We start from the raw sequence: 20,756 nt of genomic DNA, 5'->3' as shown, positions 1-20,756 counted from the left end.
TTTTTGCCTGAATATGAAATGAGAAAGACAGATTGTTCGGATACGGTCTTTGCCAGAGGTGGTTTTTGGTTACAGTCAACAAATGGCGTGTACTACATGTGCTCTGAATCCTTGTCTTTTCATAGCCCTTTGAATGAACACAGACAACCGTCTGCTTTAGGAGGGGAAGCTGAAAAAGGTGAAAGGGTTGAGACTGCCCTTGTATGTGGAGCTGTAAGATCTGTGGGATGCTGTTGACAGGCTTACAATTGGTATATTTCATTTAAAACAGAAATGGTAGAGGCCAGGGCTTAAACCCAATACATCAACCCATTGACTTCAGGGCTGTAATCTTATTAATAATCTGTATTTTCATTTAACCACCAGGGTCTCATTTACAAGGGTGCCCTGGGAACAATAAATCAACATGATCAGTCTCAATATAACACTTTACATTTACAATTACACATTACAACAAATCAAATTCCAAAGCGACAGATAAAATTACACATCAATGAAAACAAGTGCAGTTCTCCTTCACCACATTCATCAAGTCCCAAACTGACCCTCCGAGACCAGAAAGTCAAGCCTCAAAGTGGCCTGCAGGTCATTCCATGCGCTAGGGGCACAATAACTAAAAGCAGTCATCCTGGACTCTGTGAAGACCCGCGGAACCGTTTAGAACCAGCCAGTCTTGAGATTGAGTCTGATGGTGGTTGGATTTCTAATTAAGAAGTGAGGTGAGGTAGTATTGGAGTTTCTGTAGAACTGCTTTATATACAAGTAGCAGCCAATGTTGGGCCTTTCTGGTAGTCAGAGAATCCCAGCAAACACAACTACATAAAAGGCAATGATGTGTACAAAAATTGTCTCCAGTGATAAAACGCAGGGCTGAGGGATAGACTGAATGTAAAGGTTTTAAACCAGAGGCTGCTGCTTCCATGTAGATTATATCACCATAGTCAAGTACTGGGAGGAGCGATGCTTGAACAATCTTCCACCTGTTTTCAAAAGTATTGCAGAATTTATTTCTATAAAGGAAACAGATCTTAATCCTCAGCTTCTTTGTATGTTTTTCAATGTGTTTTAAAAGAAAGCTTATCAATGTAAATACTTATAATGAGGGACTTGTTCAATTTGGGCTCCCTTCAAGGTGCAGATACGCAGATCTTTAGGGTCAATTTTACGACACCTGGAGAACAACATCAACTTGGTTTTATCAACATTTCGCACTAATTTAAGATCGGTGTGGGCTGAAGGTCGTTAATGGCCTGCTGCACAGAGGGGCCACGGGAATAAATAACTGTGTCATCCACATAGAGATGTAGACCCCAGTTATTATTATTCAGAGACAAACCAACATTATTAATGTACATAGTGAACAGTAAAGGGCCTAGTATTGAGCCTTTTGGCACTCCTTTGGTTATGTTAAGAAAATTAGACTGAACTCCATCAGCAGATATACATTTACTTCTGTCGTGCAGGTAATTTTTTAACCAGCCGCAGCCCGCTTGGTCTAAACCAATTTTGGATAGCCTCCGTAGCAGGAGTGCATGACCAACCATATCGAATGCTTTCAACAGATCAATATAAAGGGCAGCGCAGTGCTGTTTCCTGCCTAGTGTGTTAACTATGTCATTTATGACTAGAGAAGCAGCCAAGATGGTGTCCTGGACTAAAAGCCTGACTGGTGAGCATTAAGAAATACATTTTCTATCTAAAAAGGACCGCAGCTGAGAATTTACCAACAGTTCTAATATTTTAGCTAAACATGAACATTTTGAAATTGGGCGACAGTTATTAATAATGGCAGTGATCACCACCTTTGTGGAGCGGGAGAATAAGGCATACCTTAGGAATAATGCCCAAGAGAATGGGATAGATAAAAATACGTGTCAAGGGCTCCACAATCAGAGGTGCAGAAAGCCGTAGAAGACACGACTCAAGCATGTCTGCCCCAGTGGACTTTTTAACATCAATTACAAAGAGAGTCCAGAACTTCCCTAGTAGTGACTTGCGGAAGAGAGAACAGTGTGTCACCATTTAGAGTAGCAGGCAAGTTCAAGTGATTGAATAGAGGGGTGCATCAGAGATGAGCTTGTGTCATGAAGAGTCTTTTCAGAGTTGTCCTTATTGCTGCTATTTCCCCTTTCAAATAAATGGCCTACTGCTGGTTAAACATGTCAGTTATTTCAGTTTTGTCCATTACGGTATTGGAGTTAAATAGAACCTCATTGGGCAGAGAGGTGTGGCTGCTTCTTTTTAGCGATTTAATAGCCTTCCAAAACTTACCTGGATCGCCACGAGAGTCAGAAATTAAATAATTAAATAGTACATTTGTTTCTGTGTTGTCTGAATGTAAGCCAGAGCAGAGCTATCACTATGTCTGGCTTCAGACTAAACTTTGTTCCTTAGCTGAAATAACTCAGCAAGTTCAGGCGTGAACCATGGGTTGGCTCTATCTTTAATTCTTTATCTCTTCATAGGAGTATGTTTATCAGATACATAGATAAACATACTAGAGAAAGGTTCCGCTTCCGGAATGTCATTAACACTAAGTAAGCCTGAATGGTAAAGGTCATGTAAGAACCCTTGCTCATGGAAGTGTTTAAAGTTTCTCTTAGAAACTGATAAGGTGTGGTTTAGTTTTAGGCAACTTTGTGTTAAAGACACAGACAATGAAACGATGATCACTGAGGTCCATAGAAAAAACACCACTAGTTGAGTATACTGTACAGTGGCTTCGGAAAGTATTCAGACCCCTTGACTTTTTCCACATTTTGTTACGTTACAGCCTTATTCTAACATTGATTACATTGTTTTTTTCCCTCATCAATCTACACACAATACCCCAGAATGACAAAGCAAAAACGGGTTTTTAGAAATGTTTGCCAATTAAAAAGAAAAAAACTGAAATATCACATTTACATAAGTATTCAGACCCTTTACTCAGTACTTTGTTGAAGCACCTTTGGCAGCGACTACAGCCTCGAGTCTTCTTGGGTAGGACGCTACAAGCTTGGCACACCTGTATTTGGGGAGTTTCTCCCATTCTTCACTGCAGATCTTCTCTAGCTCTGTCAGGTTGGATGGGGAGCGTTGCTGCACAGCTATTTTCAGGTCTCTCCAGAGATGTCCCCCCCTACCTTGTGACAACACAACTGATTGGCTCAAACGCATTAAGAAGGAAATAAATTAGACAAATTAACTTTTAAGAAGGCACACATGTTAATTGAAATGCATTCTAGGTGACTACCTCATGAAGCTGGTTAAGAGAATGCCAAGTGTACAAAGCTGTCATCAAGGCAAAGGGTGGCTATTTGAAGAATCTCAAATGTAAAACATATTTTGATTTGTTGAACACTTTTTTGGTTACTACATGATTCCATATGTGTTATTTCATAGTTTTGATGTCTTCACTATTATTCTACAATGTAGAAAATAGTAAAAATAAAGAAAAACCATTGAATGAGTAGGTGTTCTAAAACTTTTGACTGGTAGTGTACAGTCTGAGGGGGGGGGGGGGGGGGGGGCAGCAGACTGGAAGAGCAAGAGCAAACAGTACTAATGGGGGGAAGTAACTTAACAGGAATTAGATTAGAGATTTTACCACCCCTAGCACATTTCTAGCAGAACATACACTGGACTGAGTAGTAATAATGGGAATTACCTCTGGGCTTGGGCTGTCTGAGAGTCACTGGGTTATGTTATGTTCAAACAGCCGCTGTGCTCCGTTTGGGTGTCTTCCGTCTTCATTTAAACAATCCTCCCGCTTCCAAAATCGGTTGAAATTGTCAATGAATGCCACTTTCACTGAGGCACAGTATGTTTTCAGCCAGTTGTGCATGTGGAGGAGTCTGCTGAAGCGGTTAGACCCACGGCCTATTGAGGGTAGCGGACCCGAGATAAGTATCCGCTTGCCTGCTTACTTTGGGGTTCCCATCAGGTCCATGAAGTCTTGTTTCAGGGCATTTGGAGCTATCCTGCTTAATGTCATTCAAACCCACATGTATTACCAGAGTGTAAGCCTCAGGTACAGTGGCTTGCGAAAGTATTCATCCCCCCTTGGCATTTTTCCTATTTTGTTGCCTTACAACCTGGAATTAAAATTGATTTTTTGGGGGGTTTGTATCATTTGATTTACACAACATGCCTACCACTTTGAAGATGCCAAATATGTTTTATTGTGAAACAAACAAGAAATATGACAGCGTGCATAACTATTCACCCCCCCCCCCCAAAGTCAATACTTTGTAGAGCCACCTTTTGCAGCAATTACAACTGCAAGTCTCTTGGGGTATGTCTCTATAAGCTTGACACATCTAGCCACTGGGATTTTTGCCCATTCTTCAAGGGAAAACTGCTCCAGCTCCTTCAAGTTAGATGGGTTCCGCTGGTGTACAGCAATCTTTAAGTCATACCACAGATTCTCAATTGGATTGGGGGCGGGGCTATGTTGACATGGTGCACTGGTACCTCCGTAGCCCGGTGGTGTGGGGGTCCCTGTTGGAGACAGGCCGCTGCCTCAGAGAGTGGGGCTGTTGCGGGGAGCGACGATGGCCTCCGTTGGCTCAGTGGACCGATGCTGCGGTGGTGTGGTGGATCTCTGTTGGGAATTGTCTGGCTGCCAGCTGGAGGCGATTCGGATTGTTATGCATGGCTGGAACTGGTGTTGTCGCCTGGTTGTTTGAGGGTAGCGACTGCTCGCCTGCTATCTGCTGCTGGAGGTTCTCCAGGGCAAAGCTAGTTCCCGGGTCCGGACAGTCCACTTCCAGTGGCGCAAAGCTAGTTGTTAGGCAGAGCGTATCTTACAAGGCAGGAAGGGGCCGCCTAGGTCGTGGCTCCTTTCGGCCCTTTCACCTAACAACACTGGCCAAGTCCCTGTGTAGCGGAGTCGAGCAAGCAACCTGCTCCGAGGAGTGGAACAGGTCGGTATTTCCCAGCTCACCACTCCAATGGGCGAAAGAGATTTAGCGCCGAGATGTGCTTAGCCTGGGCTGTAGCAATGTCGGTGAACTTGGTGACGAGGCTCTCCTTTTGTTTAGCTTCTCGGTTAGCCGGCGAATGCCTCTCTGTAGCCACCCAATGTCACATTGGAGACACTTTTTACAGACAAATCCCTGCCCAAATGATAAAGAATGATATAGAACTTACGTAGTATGTCCAGGTCCATAGTCTGTATGTGCCCCATAACTGCATAACACATACAAGCTGCTGCTACTCAGTTTATCTTATATCCTTAGTCACCTTATCCCTTTACATATCTACCTCCATCTCTTCCGTATCCCTGCACAGTGTAAATATGGTATTGGAACTGACCCTGTATGTCAGGGATCATCAACTAGATTCAGCCGCGGGCCGATTTTGCTGTATATATATTATGCTTACTTATGCCTACTTATTGTGTTCTTCATATTTCTTCTTATTTCTCATGATAATTTTCTAGTATTACATTGTTATTGCATTGTTGGGTTGTGAGTTTGCAAGAAAGGCATTTCACTGTACTTTTGCTTGTGACATTAAAACTTGAAACTGTTCTGATAACCTCATTAAGGTAAGTTGCATATTTTCACAGAGAATGTTAATATGATGTTGGATAAGGACATGTTACTGCTGTCATAATGCCTTTGTTTTGAACAAGTTTGACCTGGGTTCCACATAACCAATTGTGTAATTGTATTTTAATTAGTGTGGAGCCCTACAGTCCTACAGTCACACATTCTCTCCGCAAATTCTCCAGAGCTTATCACACCTTTATCTTGTTCTTATCGTCTGGCTGGCTGACTGGAGGTTGGTGGCGGTTTTCCACTGGAATGTGGAGTACTGCTTTTCTCAGAATGGTCTTAAATCAACCCATACTGTAACTAACTGTATGATGCTTACAGTCATGTAACTATATGCACAATTTCATAACTACTTGCCTAAAGAAAAGGAAAGTCATAGACCTAATGTGAGCAAGAATTAAACATGTTTTGTGTCCTGACCGTCCTAATTTAACCCTTCTTTGTCCAATTTTGCTCCAGTACCCAGTTCCTCTGCCTTCAATCTCAGACTCTAGAAACACATTTCGCATGCGCTGACAAGCTATTCGTCTGTCACTGAGACTACACTACCTTAAACATAGTCTCATCCCAGGAGCACCAAGAGAAGGTCAGCAGAGATGATTGTGTGATGACACACTAGCTGTACCACTGTGATTATCCACTTCATCCACACCACCTTACTGCTCTGTGGAGGGTATATGACATCATGCCGTCATCATGCTGTGTTTTAGTTCAGACAGCAGAGTGTCTGGAGCATGGGGAGCCCATTCCGGAACAGTCTCTGGAGGCTCCCGTCGTGGAGTTCACCAGGAGAATGCTTCTTTCTGGAACAAAGAAAAAGAGGAGAGAGGGAAAGGACAAAGGGAAAATAGGGAAGGAGAAATTGGATTATTTCTTTGCTCCTTTCTCAGTCTAAAGGCTTTGATCATCTGCAGTGGAGAATGAACACTTAGTCTTAGGTTGAAGCCCGGACACTTAGTCTGTTTATTGTGTCTGGGACCCCAGACCATCTCTCCAAGATCCTCTCTGACCCAACATAAAATATGTCATGAATGAATGTCTAACAACCAATGGACAGCGAATGATGTCCATTCAAACATGTAATCTGCTCTTTTTTTTTTAACGAGAGTGATGTAATCCAACCTCAAAGCTACAAAAGCAAACCATATGGATGTGTTTGTTTGCTTGATTGTGTTTGTATGTGTGTCTGTGAGTGTTTGCGCGTGTGTGTACCCTTACATTTGTGTGTGTGTGTGTGAGCTAACGTGTTTGTGTGTGTGTGTGTGCGTGTGTGTACTATTTGTGCATGTGAAAGCCTGCCATATGTCCAGATGCCACAAAATATTTGCTTTGTGAGGCAGAGAATGATGCAAAACACGTTTTGCTGCTTCTTGGTCTTTCATTTGTTTCTTACCCATAGAAACACTGCTGGGGGTCTAATTTAATGACACCTGAGTAGGCCTACACAATAAACATCTTGATTCACAGGATTCATCTTTGGAAAAGCTTGAATTGTTTGCATTGAGTGGCCCATTCCTGTCTCTCCCATCCCACCCTTTCTCACTCTAGATGTCACTTAGCTATTTCTATAATGGCCACGATTTAATGTAAATGCCCTTCTCCCATTCGTAAACAGTGCCATAAAGGTAAAAGTTCCCAACACTGATAGGCTAGTTCTTAATGTGCTGAGTTTTATTTATACCTACTGTATGTATAGAGATGCATGCACAGCATTTCCTATGGCGTGGATAATATGAGTATCCACATTGCTCTAGCCCATCTAATTATAGTCTTCTCTGGAAGCACGCTGTAGCATACTGCACACTGGTGACATGGCACATCCTGTGTTGACTGTCTGGCTTGAATCACCCCCCCTCTACCTCCACCCCCCCAAACTTTAGTCGTTTCTGGGTTGTAGAGAGGCGAAGTGTGCCACGGGGTGTGATTCTGGTGGAGTGCTCCTTGCTCCCCTGATGATCTCGCGTGATGGTGTGTCCTCCTCTCCAGACTAGAGCCTAGCGGTTTGGGTTTCCAGGACCTTGAGAGTAAATGCTTCAGTCCCTGTGAGAGCTTCTAAAGTTAACTTTCAGGCTCGGCTCAATTCCAGCCAGTCTCAAAAGGGTGATATTGTCCTGCCAGAGCAAACAAGGAGACCAAGATACTCTGTCCACATGGAGTCTGGGAAATGTTTACTCTGCTTTTCTGGTTTTTCTTGGCCTCAAAGTGTTCCAGTAGTGGGACTGTTCTCCTCTCCCCTCTCCTGTGCTGTTTAAAGTCTTATTCTGACCCCCTGTTCTCAGCCAAGAATCTCCCATAGAGGGCAGTCAGGGCACACAGACTCCTTTTTGGAACTTGAGGACTGTAACTTCAGAGGTGTTTTGAAGTTCCACTACTTTCAGTTTGAGGAAACGTACACCTTGTATGAACAGAGAATCCCAGTAATAGATACTTCCTGGTTCATAGTTCTACTATATAGTTCTAGTCTGCTGCTGGTATATTTCAGAGGTTATCCAAGTTACAGGGAGGAACTGAACCAGTCCACCTATGCAGGTGGCTAGTGTACATCAGCAGGTGAACCCACACAGACTGAACCCACAGGTGCAGAAAGCCTTCTCAAGGAGCCCTTTGAGGTATTTAGGGAGAGTACAAGCATGGAGGTGGTGTCGAGGAAAGGGATATGGGGGCCAATATGGAGAGGCCACCTCTGCTTGCACTGCACTTCCAGAGCTGAGAGGGCAAGCCTAGTTGTTTTGACAGCGGTGAGGAGTTGGCAGGGTGTGAAACAGCGATTAGAAGACCCCTGTTCCTGCCTCACACTCTTGTCTTTCATCTGCTGGAGTCAGGGACAGTTTTTCCATGAACTGGTTTTCAACAGTAGACGTGAGACCTTCAGAAGCCACATTATCAAATCAAAGTTTATTGGTCGCGTACAGGGATTTGCAGATGTTATTGCAGGTGCAGGGAAATGCGTGTGTTTCTAGCTCCAACAGTGCAGTAATACCTAGCAATACAAAACAAAACACACATAATCCAAGAAGAAAAAAATTAAGAAATATCAGAACGGGCAGTGTCAGAGTCCGGAATTAATTAATATATACAGTGCATTCGGAAAGTATTCAGACCCCTTGACTTTATCCACATTTTGTTACGTTACAGCCTTAATATAACATTGATTAAATCGTTTTTTCCCCTCATCAATATACACACAATACCCCATAATGACAAAGCAAAAACTGGTTTTTGAAATTTTTGCAAATGTATATATATTTTTTTTTACAGAAATACCTTATTTACATAAGTATTCAGACCCTTTGCTATGAGACTCGAAATTGAGCTCAGGTGCATGCTGTTTTCATTGATCATCCTTGAGATGTTTCTACAACTTGATTGGAGTCCACCTGTGGTAAAATCAATTGATTGGACATGATTTGGAAAGGCACACACCTGTCTATATAAGGTCTCACAGTTGACAGTGCATGTCATGTACATATACAGTACCAGTCAAAAGTTTGGACACACCTACTCATTCCAGGTTTTTTTTTATAAAAAAAAAAACTATTTTCTACATTGTAGAATAATAGTGAAGACATCAAAACTATGAAATAACACATATGGAATCATGTAGTAACCAAAAAAGTGTTAAACAAATCAAAATGTATTTTATATTTGAGATTCTTCAAAGTAGCCACTCTTTGCCGTGATGACAGCTTTGCACACTCTTGGCATTCTCTCAACCAGCTTCATGAGGTAGTCACCTGGAATGCATTTCAATTAACAGATGTGCCTTTTTCAAAGTTAATATGTGGAATTTCTTTCCTTCTTAATGTGTTTGAGCCAAATCAGTTGTGTTGTGACAAGGTAGGGGTGGTATACAGACCAAGTCCATATTATGGCAAGAACAGCTCAAATAAGCAAAGAGAAACGACAGTCCATCATTACTTTATGACATGAAGGTCAGTCAATCCTGAAAATTTCAAGAACTTTGAACGTTTCTTCAAGTGCAGTCGCAAAAACCATCAAGCACTGTGATGAAACTGTTTCTCATGAGGACCACCACAGGAATGGAAGACCCAGAGTTAATTAGAGTTACCAGCCTCAGAAATTGCATCCCAAATAAATGCTTCACAGAGTTCAAGTAACAGACACGTCTCAACATCAACTGTTCAGAGGCGACTGCAGGAATCAGGCCTTCATGGTTGAATTGCTGCAAATAAACCACTACTAAAGGACACCAATAAGAAGAAGAGACTTGCTTGGGCCAAGAAACACGAGCAATGGACATTAGACCGGTGGAAATCTGTCCTTTTGGTCTGATGAGTCCAAATTTGAGATTTTTGGTTCCAACCGCCGTGTATTTGTGAGATGCAGAGTAGGTGAACGGATGATCTCCGCCTGTGGTTCCCACCTTGAAGCATGGAGGAGGAGGTGTGATGGTGCTTTGCTGGTGACAATGTCTGTGATTTATTTTTCGAATTTAAGGCACACTTAACCAGCATGGCTACCACAGCATTCTGCAGCGATTCGCCAGCGCTTAGTGGGACTATCATTTGTTTCTCAACAGGACAATGACCCAACACACCTCCAGGATATGTGTAAGGGATATTTGACCAAGAAGGAGAGCGATGGAGTTCTGCATGAGATGACCTGGCCTCCACAATCACCCGACCTCAACCCAATTGAGATGGTTTGGGTTGAGTTGGACTGCAGAGTGAAGGAAAAGCAGCCAACAAGTGCTCAGCATATGTGGGAACTCCTTCAAGACTGTTGGAAAAGCATTCATCACGAAGCTGGTTGAGAGAATTTCAAAAGTGTGTAAAGCTTTCATCAAGGCAAAGGGTGGCTACTTTGAAGAATCTAAAATAAATGTTGATTTGTTTAACACTTTTTTGGTTACTACATGATTCCATATGTGTTATTTCATAGTTTTGATGTCTTCACTATTATTCTACAAGGTAGAAAATAGTAAAAAGAAAGAAAAACCCTTGAATGAATAGGTGTGTCCAAACTTTTGACTGGTACTATATGTGTGTGTATATATTTAATATAATTTTGTGTATGGACAGTATATGAATAGAAAAGGTTTGTACAGCAGTAGTTATATAGGATGAGTCTTGACTAGAATAAAGTATATACATATAAAGTGGGTAAAACAGTATGTAAACATTATTTAAGTAACCGGTGTTCAGTGACTCTATGTACATAGGGCAGCAGTCTCTAAGGTTCAGGGCAGGGTACTGGGCAGGGACTGGCTAGTGCTGACTGTTTAACAGTTTGATTGCCTGTGGACGGAAGCTGTTAATCAGTCTCTCGGTCCCAACTTTGATGCACCTGTACTGTCTCCGCCTTCTAGATGGTAGCGGAGTGAACAGGCTGTGGATCAGGTGGCTGAGGTCTTTGATCTCCTTGGTCTTCCTGTGACACCGGGTGCTGTAGATGTCCTGGAGAGCAGGCAGTGTGACCCCAGTGATTCGTTGGGCTGACCAGACAACCCTCTGGAGAGCCCTGCGGTTGCGGACAGTGCAGTTGCCGTACCAGGCGGTGATACAGCCCGACAGAATGCTCTCGATGATGCGTCTGTAGAAGTTTGTGAGGGTTTTAGGTTCTTCTTCAGCCTCCTGAGGTTGAAAAGTCGCTGTTGCATCTTCTTCACCACGCTGTCGGTGAAGAGGGACCATTTCAGGTTGTACATGATAGGCTGTACCGTTTGTACGTGTGCCCACTGCCAGGGTGTGTGTGTGTGTGTGTGTGTAGGCATGCAGTTAAAAAAATGTTAAGTTAAAGTATATTCTAATAATCTACTAGCAGTCTAGTATCTGTAGCCATGACTTCAAACCTTCAGTAAAACTCAGACCTGTCTCTAGAGCTGTTAAAGTATTAACCATGGCAGTTCATATTCTTGGTGAATTGGTTTGGATTCTGGAATTCTATGGACTAGCTAATTCTGGTGAATTTGTCCCATCCATCCCCTCACTGGGACGTTTGACACTGACAGGTCCTAGGACAGCAGTGTTTCCCACTGTATTCATTTAGCTGTGACACACCGCCACTGCTAAATTGTTGCCACCACTAGGGCTGTGACGGTCATGGAATTTTGGATGACTGTAATTGGCCAGCCAAATGACCGCGGTCACCGAAATAACTGTTTGAATAGTAACGCGTACACTCTTGACCGCATGTGCTGCCATAGAAATAGAATGAATAGAACGGCATTGGGATACTTTTTGAAGAGGTAGGGTTTCAGAAGTTTTCGGTAGATGGGCAGGGACTCTGCTGTCCTAGCTTACCTGCCAGAATCATATCAGGATTATTTGCATTAATAGAGTGGGCATTTGTTTTGCATACTCCATCACGTGTGCTACAGAAACACAGCTAACCAAACAACAGTGCTAGGTAAATGTGCACTTGAATTAAAGGGTAGGTACATAAAAAAATAAAAATAAATCACAGATGTTTCCCAGACCTCAAAAGTGGTCTCCTGATGTGGTTTTGGCATTGTTGTGTAGCCTACCTGAAAACCTGAAAAAACAGGGGGAAATCCGAAACCTGAACACCACCAACTCACCAATTGCTCAGAAACATGGTTGGATCAAACACAGTAGAGTTCAGTACAGAGCTGTTGCCTTTCATTCACTGCTGACTAGTTTGCATTGCTCATGCTTTCTCTTCATCCTTTCTGTGCACTGCATTGAACTAGTAAAATATGGCTTATGGCTGTTTTAAAGGGCACAGTCTGCACTTTAATCCAGTCTTGAAGAGAGTAGACAGAGAGACATTCCAGACCTGACAGCTGATTTATAGACACCAACATGTGGGAGGGAACTCTCCCCTGAGCTGAAAGAGCTGGAACAAGAACATTTAAAACCACACTGCATGTTTAAGCAGGTGAACACAACAGAACAGGGGAAAGTGAACATTCATAAACAAGAGACATTGCCTGGTGCCTACGGTTGATGCCATTAAACCACAAGCTGAATGAATGGGAGTTTTTTATTTTTTATGAAAGTGTTTTGGGATGAAAGAAGGAAAGACATCCTGTGTCTAGAGTCTGAACTCCTGTACCACTGAGAGTGGCGTGCTGTGCTCACTGGTGCCCCTGTTGCTTTTCCTGTTTGGCCTGTGTGTTCAGTGGACTTCCTGTCTCCGGTGACAGTGGCCTCATTCCTAGATAACAGGGTTAAGGTCCTGTGGCCACAGAAGCCCTCGCCAGTCAGCAAACACAGTCAGCAAAAAACAGTCAGCAAACATTGGCACTGCAACAAACATCTAAGACCTGAGGTAACCGCTCTTTGGTTGGCTGGCTAGGTAGGCTACCTCCTTACAAACATTTATGTCAAAGAGGCTGTCTTGTAGTTGATCACGGAGGGATTTCACCTACATAATGGCTAGCAGTCACAACTGATGCTTGTGATGAAAGGAGAGGAAAGGCAAGGAAGGGTCAGTCAAAGGCTGAACAGCGTGATATGGATTCATAAATAGATTTTAATTGGAGCAATTCAAATTCTCATGTACAATCAACCTATGGATATTTTGTTTGATGTTCTGGCATTTATAGCTGAGTAGGCCAATCTTCCATACCCTGTTTATGATGCAGTGGACTTGATATGCTGCAGGAATCCCGCAGTAATGGAAAATGATATCCCATTAGATCCTGTTGGATCACTCCTCTACACTGTCACCTGTGGTATGTCCAGAAATTCTTATTGAAGATCATTTAAGGAAGTTCCAAATCAGCCTCAGTAATGTGTCTTGATGACCTTGTGAAATATGCAGACATTCTCCTAACTCAGTAATCATTGTGCTTGTCGTCTCTCTCCCTGACAGAACGAAGATGCCTGAGGCAGGGAGCTAAAGGCCTCACCGGAGCAGAGTGCGTGCTAGAGCCAGGGGCTGGGGCCTGACCAGAGGCCCCTGAGAGGGGTGCAGGACCATGGGGGATCCTGGAGGCTTCACCACCACAGGGGAGAGGGTGAACCCTGCCCACGTCATGTTTGACCGCTTCGCCCAGGCCTCCACCTGTAAGGGCACGCTCAAGGCCTTCCAGGAGCTCTGTGACCATCTGGATCTCAAGCCCTGCGAGTACCGGGTCTTCTACCACAAGCTCAAGTCCAAGCTCAACTACTGGAAGGCCAAGGCGCTCTGGGCTAAGCTAGACAAGCGGGCCGGCCAGAAGGAGTATAAGAAGGGACGAGCATGTGCCAACTCTAAGGTACAGTATGCAATGATGTGACTTTTTTTCTGTCTCAGATCCTTGTTCAAAGTACCTCAGAGAGAATTGTTCTGTATATAATAGGGTTGGGCCGATATCCACATTGTAATATTGTCTATTTGCCCTTGTTGAATATTGTAATAAAAAATATATTAATAAATACTAAATAAATGATATATACTTATAAACTATATTTCGCGATAATCTATATATCGCCAATATTCAATCATATTTTTATATCAGCCAACTCTAGTATATGAGACATTTTCCCCTTCCTCAGTGTCTGATCATCGGGGCGGGACCATGTGGCCTGCGGACGGCTATCGAGCTGGGCTTCCTGGGGGCCAAGGTGGTGCTGCTGGAGAAGAGAGATGCCTTCTCCAGGAACAACGTGCTCCACCTGTGGCCCTTCACCATCCAGGACCTCAGGGGCCTCGGGGCAAAGAAATTCCACGGAAAGTTCTGCGCCGGAGCCATCGACCATATCAGTGAGTGGATAAGACTATCCTACTCCCATTTCCTACTCTCTGTCTTTTAGAAAAGGGTTTAAATGATTTCATGTTTTACTGTGTACAGCATTATCATATATTAGGAGAAGACTTCTGGTGCTTTCCAGGACTATCGATCAGCTGGAACATTGCAGTCTTTTTGGTTGTTGAAGCTAATAAATGTTCTCCTCTAATCTGTCTGACTCTCTGTGCAGGTATCCGTCAACTCCAGCTGATGCTGCTGAAGGTGGCCCTGCTCCTGGGCATCGAGATCCACGTCAACGTGGAGTTCAAGGGTCTCATCGAGCCCCCCGAGGACCAGGAGAACGAGAGTAAGACCCTTGTAAAGTGACTGCTCTATAGACCCCTGTCACATGACTGCATTAAGACCCCTGTCATATGACATGACTGCTCTACAGCCAGACATTATGGGAACAAGGAAGGGCCATATGTTACTGTACTGTTACTGTATGCCACAGTGCTAACAGAGAGCTCTCCCTCATCCTCCATGGTTGTCAGTGAAGGAAAAAGTCAAATCATATGCTAAATAATACAACGTTACATGTCTTGTCATACTTATTTTTCCCATGGTGTGTTTTTGCAGGTATAGGGTGGAGGGCTGAGGTCCATCCCAGGACACACCCAGTCAACGAGTTGGAGTTTGATGTCATCATCGGTGCAGACGGAAGAAGAAACACGCTGGCAGGTAAAAAGCAACACGTGGTTCAACATGAGTCTCTCTCTCTTTCTTTCTTTCTTTCTTTCTTTCTTTCTTTCTTTCTTTCTTTCTTTCTTTCTTTCTTTCTTTCTTTCTTTCTTTCTTTCTTTCTTTCTTTCTTTCTTTCTTTCTTTCTTTCTTTCTTTCTTTCTTTCTTTCTTTCTTTCTTTCTTTCTTTCTTTCTTCCTGCCTCACTCTATCCGTTTTCAGAGAGCACTCCTCCGTGGCCTCTCACTGGAGCGGAGCAGGAACCTGTTTCCTGTATGAGCTAACATCCCTCACAAGCAGCATTAGGAGCCCTGTAGTGTGTGGACTGCTCTGACCCCTCTCCTCTGCTGCTGCTGGTGCCTGCTGAAACCACTTTAGAGATTCACTCTAGAGGGGAGGGGGAAGCAGTTTCCCTCAGGGCTACGCAGTAGTCACTGCATACAGTGTCCGTACTCAGCCCGCAATCTTACATGAGATTATTAAAAAGTATTGCAGTTACATTGATAGTCAGTCAATGACAGTGTGCATCAAAGCCTAACAAGCACCACATTTTTTCTCCCGTCTCTTTTACAAACATGTGAGTAGTGTGTAATACAAGGCAATGTTCTCTTCATTTCTGAACCTAACAAAGAATGCTGACATATTCACTGTCTACATAATGACTCTGACCCCAGTCTAACGTTTACATCCTGTCTCCAAACAGGGTTCAGGAGGAAGGAGTTCCGAGGCAAGTTGGCCATCGCCATCACTGCCAACTTTATCAACAGGAACACCACGGCCGAGGCCAAGGTGGAGGAGATCAGCGGAGTGGCCTTCATCTTCAACCAGAAGTTCTTCCAGGACCTCCGGGAAGCCACGGGTCAGTCATTTATCCTTAGGGAGACCTAACATGTAATAACCCTCGTTATAAGATGTTATAAAGGCTCATAGGTGCTTATAACAACTTATAAACATTGTAACTCTAGGCTTTAAGTAAAGTTGTATAGATTGTTATAGATTTAGAGCCTATGGATTAGGTGATACACAAAAAAAAGTAATAGCTGATGAGCACATACAGTGTCTTCAGAAAGTATTCATACCCCTTGACTTATTCCACATTTAGTGTTACAGACTGAATTCAAAATTGATTAAATAGATTTTTTTTCTCACCCATCTACACACATGTTTTTATAAATGTTAGCTAATTTATTGAAAATTAATTACAGATATCTAATTTAGATAAGTATTCACACCCCTGAGTCGATACATGTTAGAATCACCTTTGGCAGCGATTACAGCGTTGAGTCTTTCCGGGTAAGTCTCTAAGAGCTTTGCACACCTGGATTGTACAATATTTGCCCATTATTATTTTCGAAATTCTTGCTAGACAACCATTTTCAAGTCTTGCCAGCAGATCAAGTCAAAACTAACTCGGAATGACGGAACATTCACTGTCTTCTTGGTAAGCAACTCCAGTGTACACTGAATGTACAAAACATTAAAGGACATTTTCCAGCACCACCCCCAACATCAACATATGTGAAAATTGAGCATTTCTAGATAGAAGATATCTAAAAGATAGAGAAAAGTGTTTCCAATGACATCATCAAAATCAAATCACATTTTTATTTGTCACGTGCTGAATACAATAGGTATAGACCTTACTGTGAAATCAGTGTGCATTGTGTGATTTTTAACCAATTATGAGTAGGCATTGCCTACTAATTGTCTCCTAATTGGTGGTTGATGTCATTGGAAACACTTATCTTTACTACAAAACATAGAAACGTGCCATTTTCACATATGTTGATGTTGGGGTGATGCTGGAGATGATGAATATGAAGTTGAACATTTTTGAAATGTCCCTTTAAGAACACTTTCCTAATATTGAGTTGGACAAAGTTTTGAAAGCATTCCACAGGGATGCTGGCCCATGTTGACTCAATGCTTCCCACAGTTGTCAGATTGGCTGGATGTCCTTTGGGTGATGGACCATTCTTGATACACATGGGAAACTGTTGAGCGTGAAAAACCCAGCAGCGTTGCAGTTCTTGACACACTCAAACCGGTGCGCTTGGCACCTACTACCATACCCCGTTCAAAGGCACTTCAATATTTTGTCTTGCCCATTCACCCTCTGAATGGCACACATACACAATCCATGTCTCAATTGTCTCAAGGCTTAAAAATAATTTTTTAACCTGTTTCCTCCCATTAATCTACACTGATTTGAAGTGAATTTAAGAAGTGGCATCAATAAGTGTTCATAGCTTTCACCTGAATTCACCTGGTCAGTCTATGTCATGGAAAGAGCATTCATAATGTTTTGTATACTCAGTTTATATTTGGCCTTGTGTTATATTTTAATGTCCTGCTGAAAGGTGAATTCATCTCCCAGTGTCTGGTGGAAAGCAGACTGAACCATGTTTTCCTCTAGGATTTTGCCTGTGCTTAGCTCCATTCCGTTAATTTTTTATCCTGAAAAACTCCCCATTCCTTAACGATTACAAGAATACCAACTATACCACCACTATGCTTGAAAATATGGGGAGTGGTACTCAGTAATGTGTTGTATTGGATATGCGCCAAACATAACACTTTATATTTGCAGTATTACTTTAGTGCCTTGTTGCAAACAGGATGCATTTTTTATTCTCTACAGGCTACCTTCTTTTCACTTAGGTGAAATTAGGTTAGTATTGTGGAGTAACTACAATGTTGTTGAGCAGTGTATCACCTAGGAACTGACAGTTTTATGCCGCCATGCATTTTCTATCTGCATGGTTTATCTATGGATTAGAGAAAAGGTAAACAAACAAAGAGGTACTTCCTGGTTGGGAGCTGAAATCTGTTCACATTTCTCAATTAAACATTTTGATCCCATGCCATGAGAGCTCGGCGCTGAGCTGGCACCGTCTATATGGGCCTTTAGTTTTGTCTCCTGGGTCGTGTAATCGTCGAGGTTGTCCTCATTCCCCTAACAAAGACAACCAGAGAGACTGTCAATAGAGGAGCCATAGGAGCAGCTATAGCCATAGAAAAAACATTGGTTTACCAAAAGTAAATAACAAAACTCTCTCTTTCTATTGATTCCGTAGGAGTTGACCTGGAAAACATTGTCTACTACAAGGATGACACGCACTACTTTGTCATGACTGCCAAGAAACAGAGCCTGCTGGAGAAGGGAGTCATTCTGCATGTGAGTGATCAAAGGGACGATCGCAGAGGGGGAGTGAGACATATCTGGAGCTGTCTCTCTCGTACACACACAAACACACACACACACACACACACACACACACACAAACACACTTTATCCCTCTGTGTGCCTGCTCCATGCCTAAGGACCAAGCCAAAACTGTGCCAGGAACAAACCACCAGCTCAACCACATTTAATGAGTTTGTGTCCCACTCCCAACACATCACTTCAGAACACTGCTGTTTCCTTTGACTAGACTGGGCACTTTCCACAGGAAATCAGTCACAAGCTCTTAGGACATTAGGACCTATTTTAGAAGTTCAGCTTTCATGTTCCAATAAAAGTTGCCAGTGCTTTTCTATCTCACTTTGAGATTAAAGCCTTGTGGGGGAAAAAAAGTGTTTGGTAACGTTTTGCAAATCCAATCAAAATCGTTCCGAAGGCATTCGAGTAGTTGGGACGTGTTACCCTTTTGGTAATTGGATAGGATTTTTAAAATTACCACCGAATGTGAGTTTTCATCAGCAGTCATAATCAGGCCAAAACATAACCAGACCCTGTAGGTCCTGTGCTGGGTCGTAGTCATTAGCCACCAAAGTGAAGAAAATGGACTGGGACAGGGAGGGTTTTAATTTCAGTTGCAAAAGTTTTGCTACAAGTGTACACTAATGAATATGACCCTGATGAGTTGGGCCAGGCTGTTGGCTGAAGGAGGACGTGAGAGTGGACACACTGTGTCCTGTGTTTCAGACTTCAGTGTTTTCACGCCTGCCAAGTTTGCATAATCCCTAATGAGGGGTGTGTGTTTGTTGCAATGGGGGTGTGAGGGGACAGAGCCCTGCTGCTCACACTCTCCAGACAGGCCTCCCCTAGTTACCCCCAGGCCCCTATACAGTCATTTACTTATACAGTAACAGACCAGTGTGTTTGAGTGAGCTAGGAGAGACTGACACAGGCAGGGCATGCTGTACAGAAAGGGGTGGTGCATAGACTAACTCTTCTTCAGGGTATTTTTCCATCCAAAATCAAGACCCATTACTGAGCTGATTACAGTACTTGCACACCCATAAACCTTTGGTGGGTTTTCTACAAGATGACTTACTTCCAAGCAAGGTCCTTTTATAGCAATGGAAATCACTCTCTAGTCCCTTTTTAATGCTCCATCCTGCCCCTGGGAAAGGGGAGGTTGGCAGACAGGCAGGCAGACAGACAGGCAGGCAGGCAGGGGAGTGCTGGGTCGAGTCCACACTGTTCCACCCAGCACCATGAATCAGAGAACAACACCCTTTCAGATCCTCTGTCTGCTCCACCTTCACACCCATCCAGCTCACCAGTCAGCCTGGCACTGCCGGCCCAGCCTAGCCAGGGAAAGTCAAGGGAAAAGAATGTGCCTCTCACCGCCCTCTTCTAAAACACAGTCATTTAAAGCGTGCCTTGATTTGATGCTACATTCCGGAGACCTATAGGAGCCTCGCTACATACACACAGTACCAGAGAGTTAGGTATAATAGACTATACAGTGCCTTGCAAAAGTATTCATCCCCCTTGGCGTTTTTCCTATTTTGTTGCATTACAGCCTGTAATTTAAATGGATTTTTATTTGGATTTCATGTAATGGACATACACAAAATAGTCCAAATTGGTGAAGTGAAATAAAAAAAATAACTTGTTTCAAGAAATTCTAAAAAATAAATTACGGAAAAGTGGTGCGTGCATATGTATTCACCCCCTTTGCTATGAAGCCACTAAATAAGATCTGGTGCAACCAATTACCTTCAGAAGTCACATAATTAGTTAGATTGCACACATTTAATTAGTTAAATGAAGTCCACCTGTGTGCAATCTAAGTGTCACATGATCTGTCACATGATCTCAGTATATATACACCTGTTCTGAAAGGCCCCAAAGTCTGCAACACCACTAAGCAAGGGGCACCACCAAGCATGCGGCACCATGAAGACCAAGGAGCTCTCCAAACAGGTCAGGGACAATGTTGTGGAGAAGTACAGATCAGGGTTGGGTTATAAAAAAATATCCGAAACTTTGAACATCCCATGGAGCACCATTAAATTATTTTAAAAAATTGAAAGAAATGGCACCACAACAAACCTGCCAAGAGAGGGCCACCAACCAAAACTGACAGACCAGGCAAGGAGGGCAGTAATCAGAGAGTCTACAAAGAGACCAAATATAACCCTGAAGGAGCTGCAAAGCTCCACAGCGGAGATTGGAGTATTTGTCCATAGACAACATTAAGCCGTACACTCCACAGAGCTGGGCTTTACGGAAGAGTGGCCAGAAAAAAGCAATTGCTTAAAGAAAAAAATAAGCAAACACGTTTGGTGTTCGCCAAAAGGCATGTGGGAGACTCCCCAAACATATGGAAGAATGTACTCTGGTCAGATGAGACTAAAATTGAGCTTTTTGGCCATCAAGGAAAACGCTATGTCTGGCACAAACCCAACACCTCTCTTCACCCAGAGAACACCATCCCCACAGTGAAGCATGGTGGTGGCAGCATCATGCTGTGGGGATGTTTTTCATCAGCAGGGACTGGGAAACTGGTCAGAATTGAAGGAATGATGGATGGCGCTAAATACAGGGAAAGTCTTGAGGGAAACCTGTTTCAGTCTTCCAGAGATTTGAGACTGGGACG

The 20,756-nt window shown here is 43.1% G+C and overlaps 1 protein-coding gene across 1 annotated transcript in view; it reads left to right on the top strand.

Annotated features, from left to right (window-relative positions):
* Positions 1 to 20,756, top strand: part of LOC311135029 (protein-methionine sulfoxide oxidase mical3a-like) — a 106,145-nt gene that overhangs the window by 11,556 nt on the left and 73,833 nt on the right. Inside the window, exons 2-7 of the mRNA XM_084168882.1 lie at positions 13,344 to 13,728; positions 14,009 to 14,216; positions 14,432 to 14,548; positions 14,821 to 14,922; positions 15,626 to 15,781; positions 18,000 to 18,100. Coding sequence (XP_084025008.1) covers positions 13,450 to 13,728; positions 14,009 to 14,216; positions 14,432 to 14,548; positions 14,821 to 14,922; positions 15,626 to 15,781; positions 18,000 to 18,100 — 963 coding nt within the window. The 5' untranslated portion in view covers positions 13,344 to 13,449. The remainder of the gene's footprint in view (positions 1 to 13,343; positions 13,729 to 14,008; positions 14,217 to 14,431; positions 14,549 to 14,820; positions 14,923 to 15,625; positions 15,782 to 17,999; positions 18,101 to 20,756) is intronic.

Source organism: Coregonus lavaretus, assembly GCF_964263955.1.
Source record: "Coregonus lavaretus genome assembly, chromosome: 9".
NCBI classification, from domain to species: Eukaryota; Metazoa; Chordata; class Actinopteri; order Salmoniformes; family Salmonidae; genus Coregonus; species Coregonus lavaretus.
This window is presented reverse-complemented; position numbering and strand designations above follow the sequence as displayed.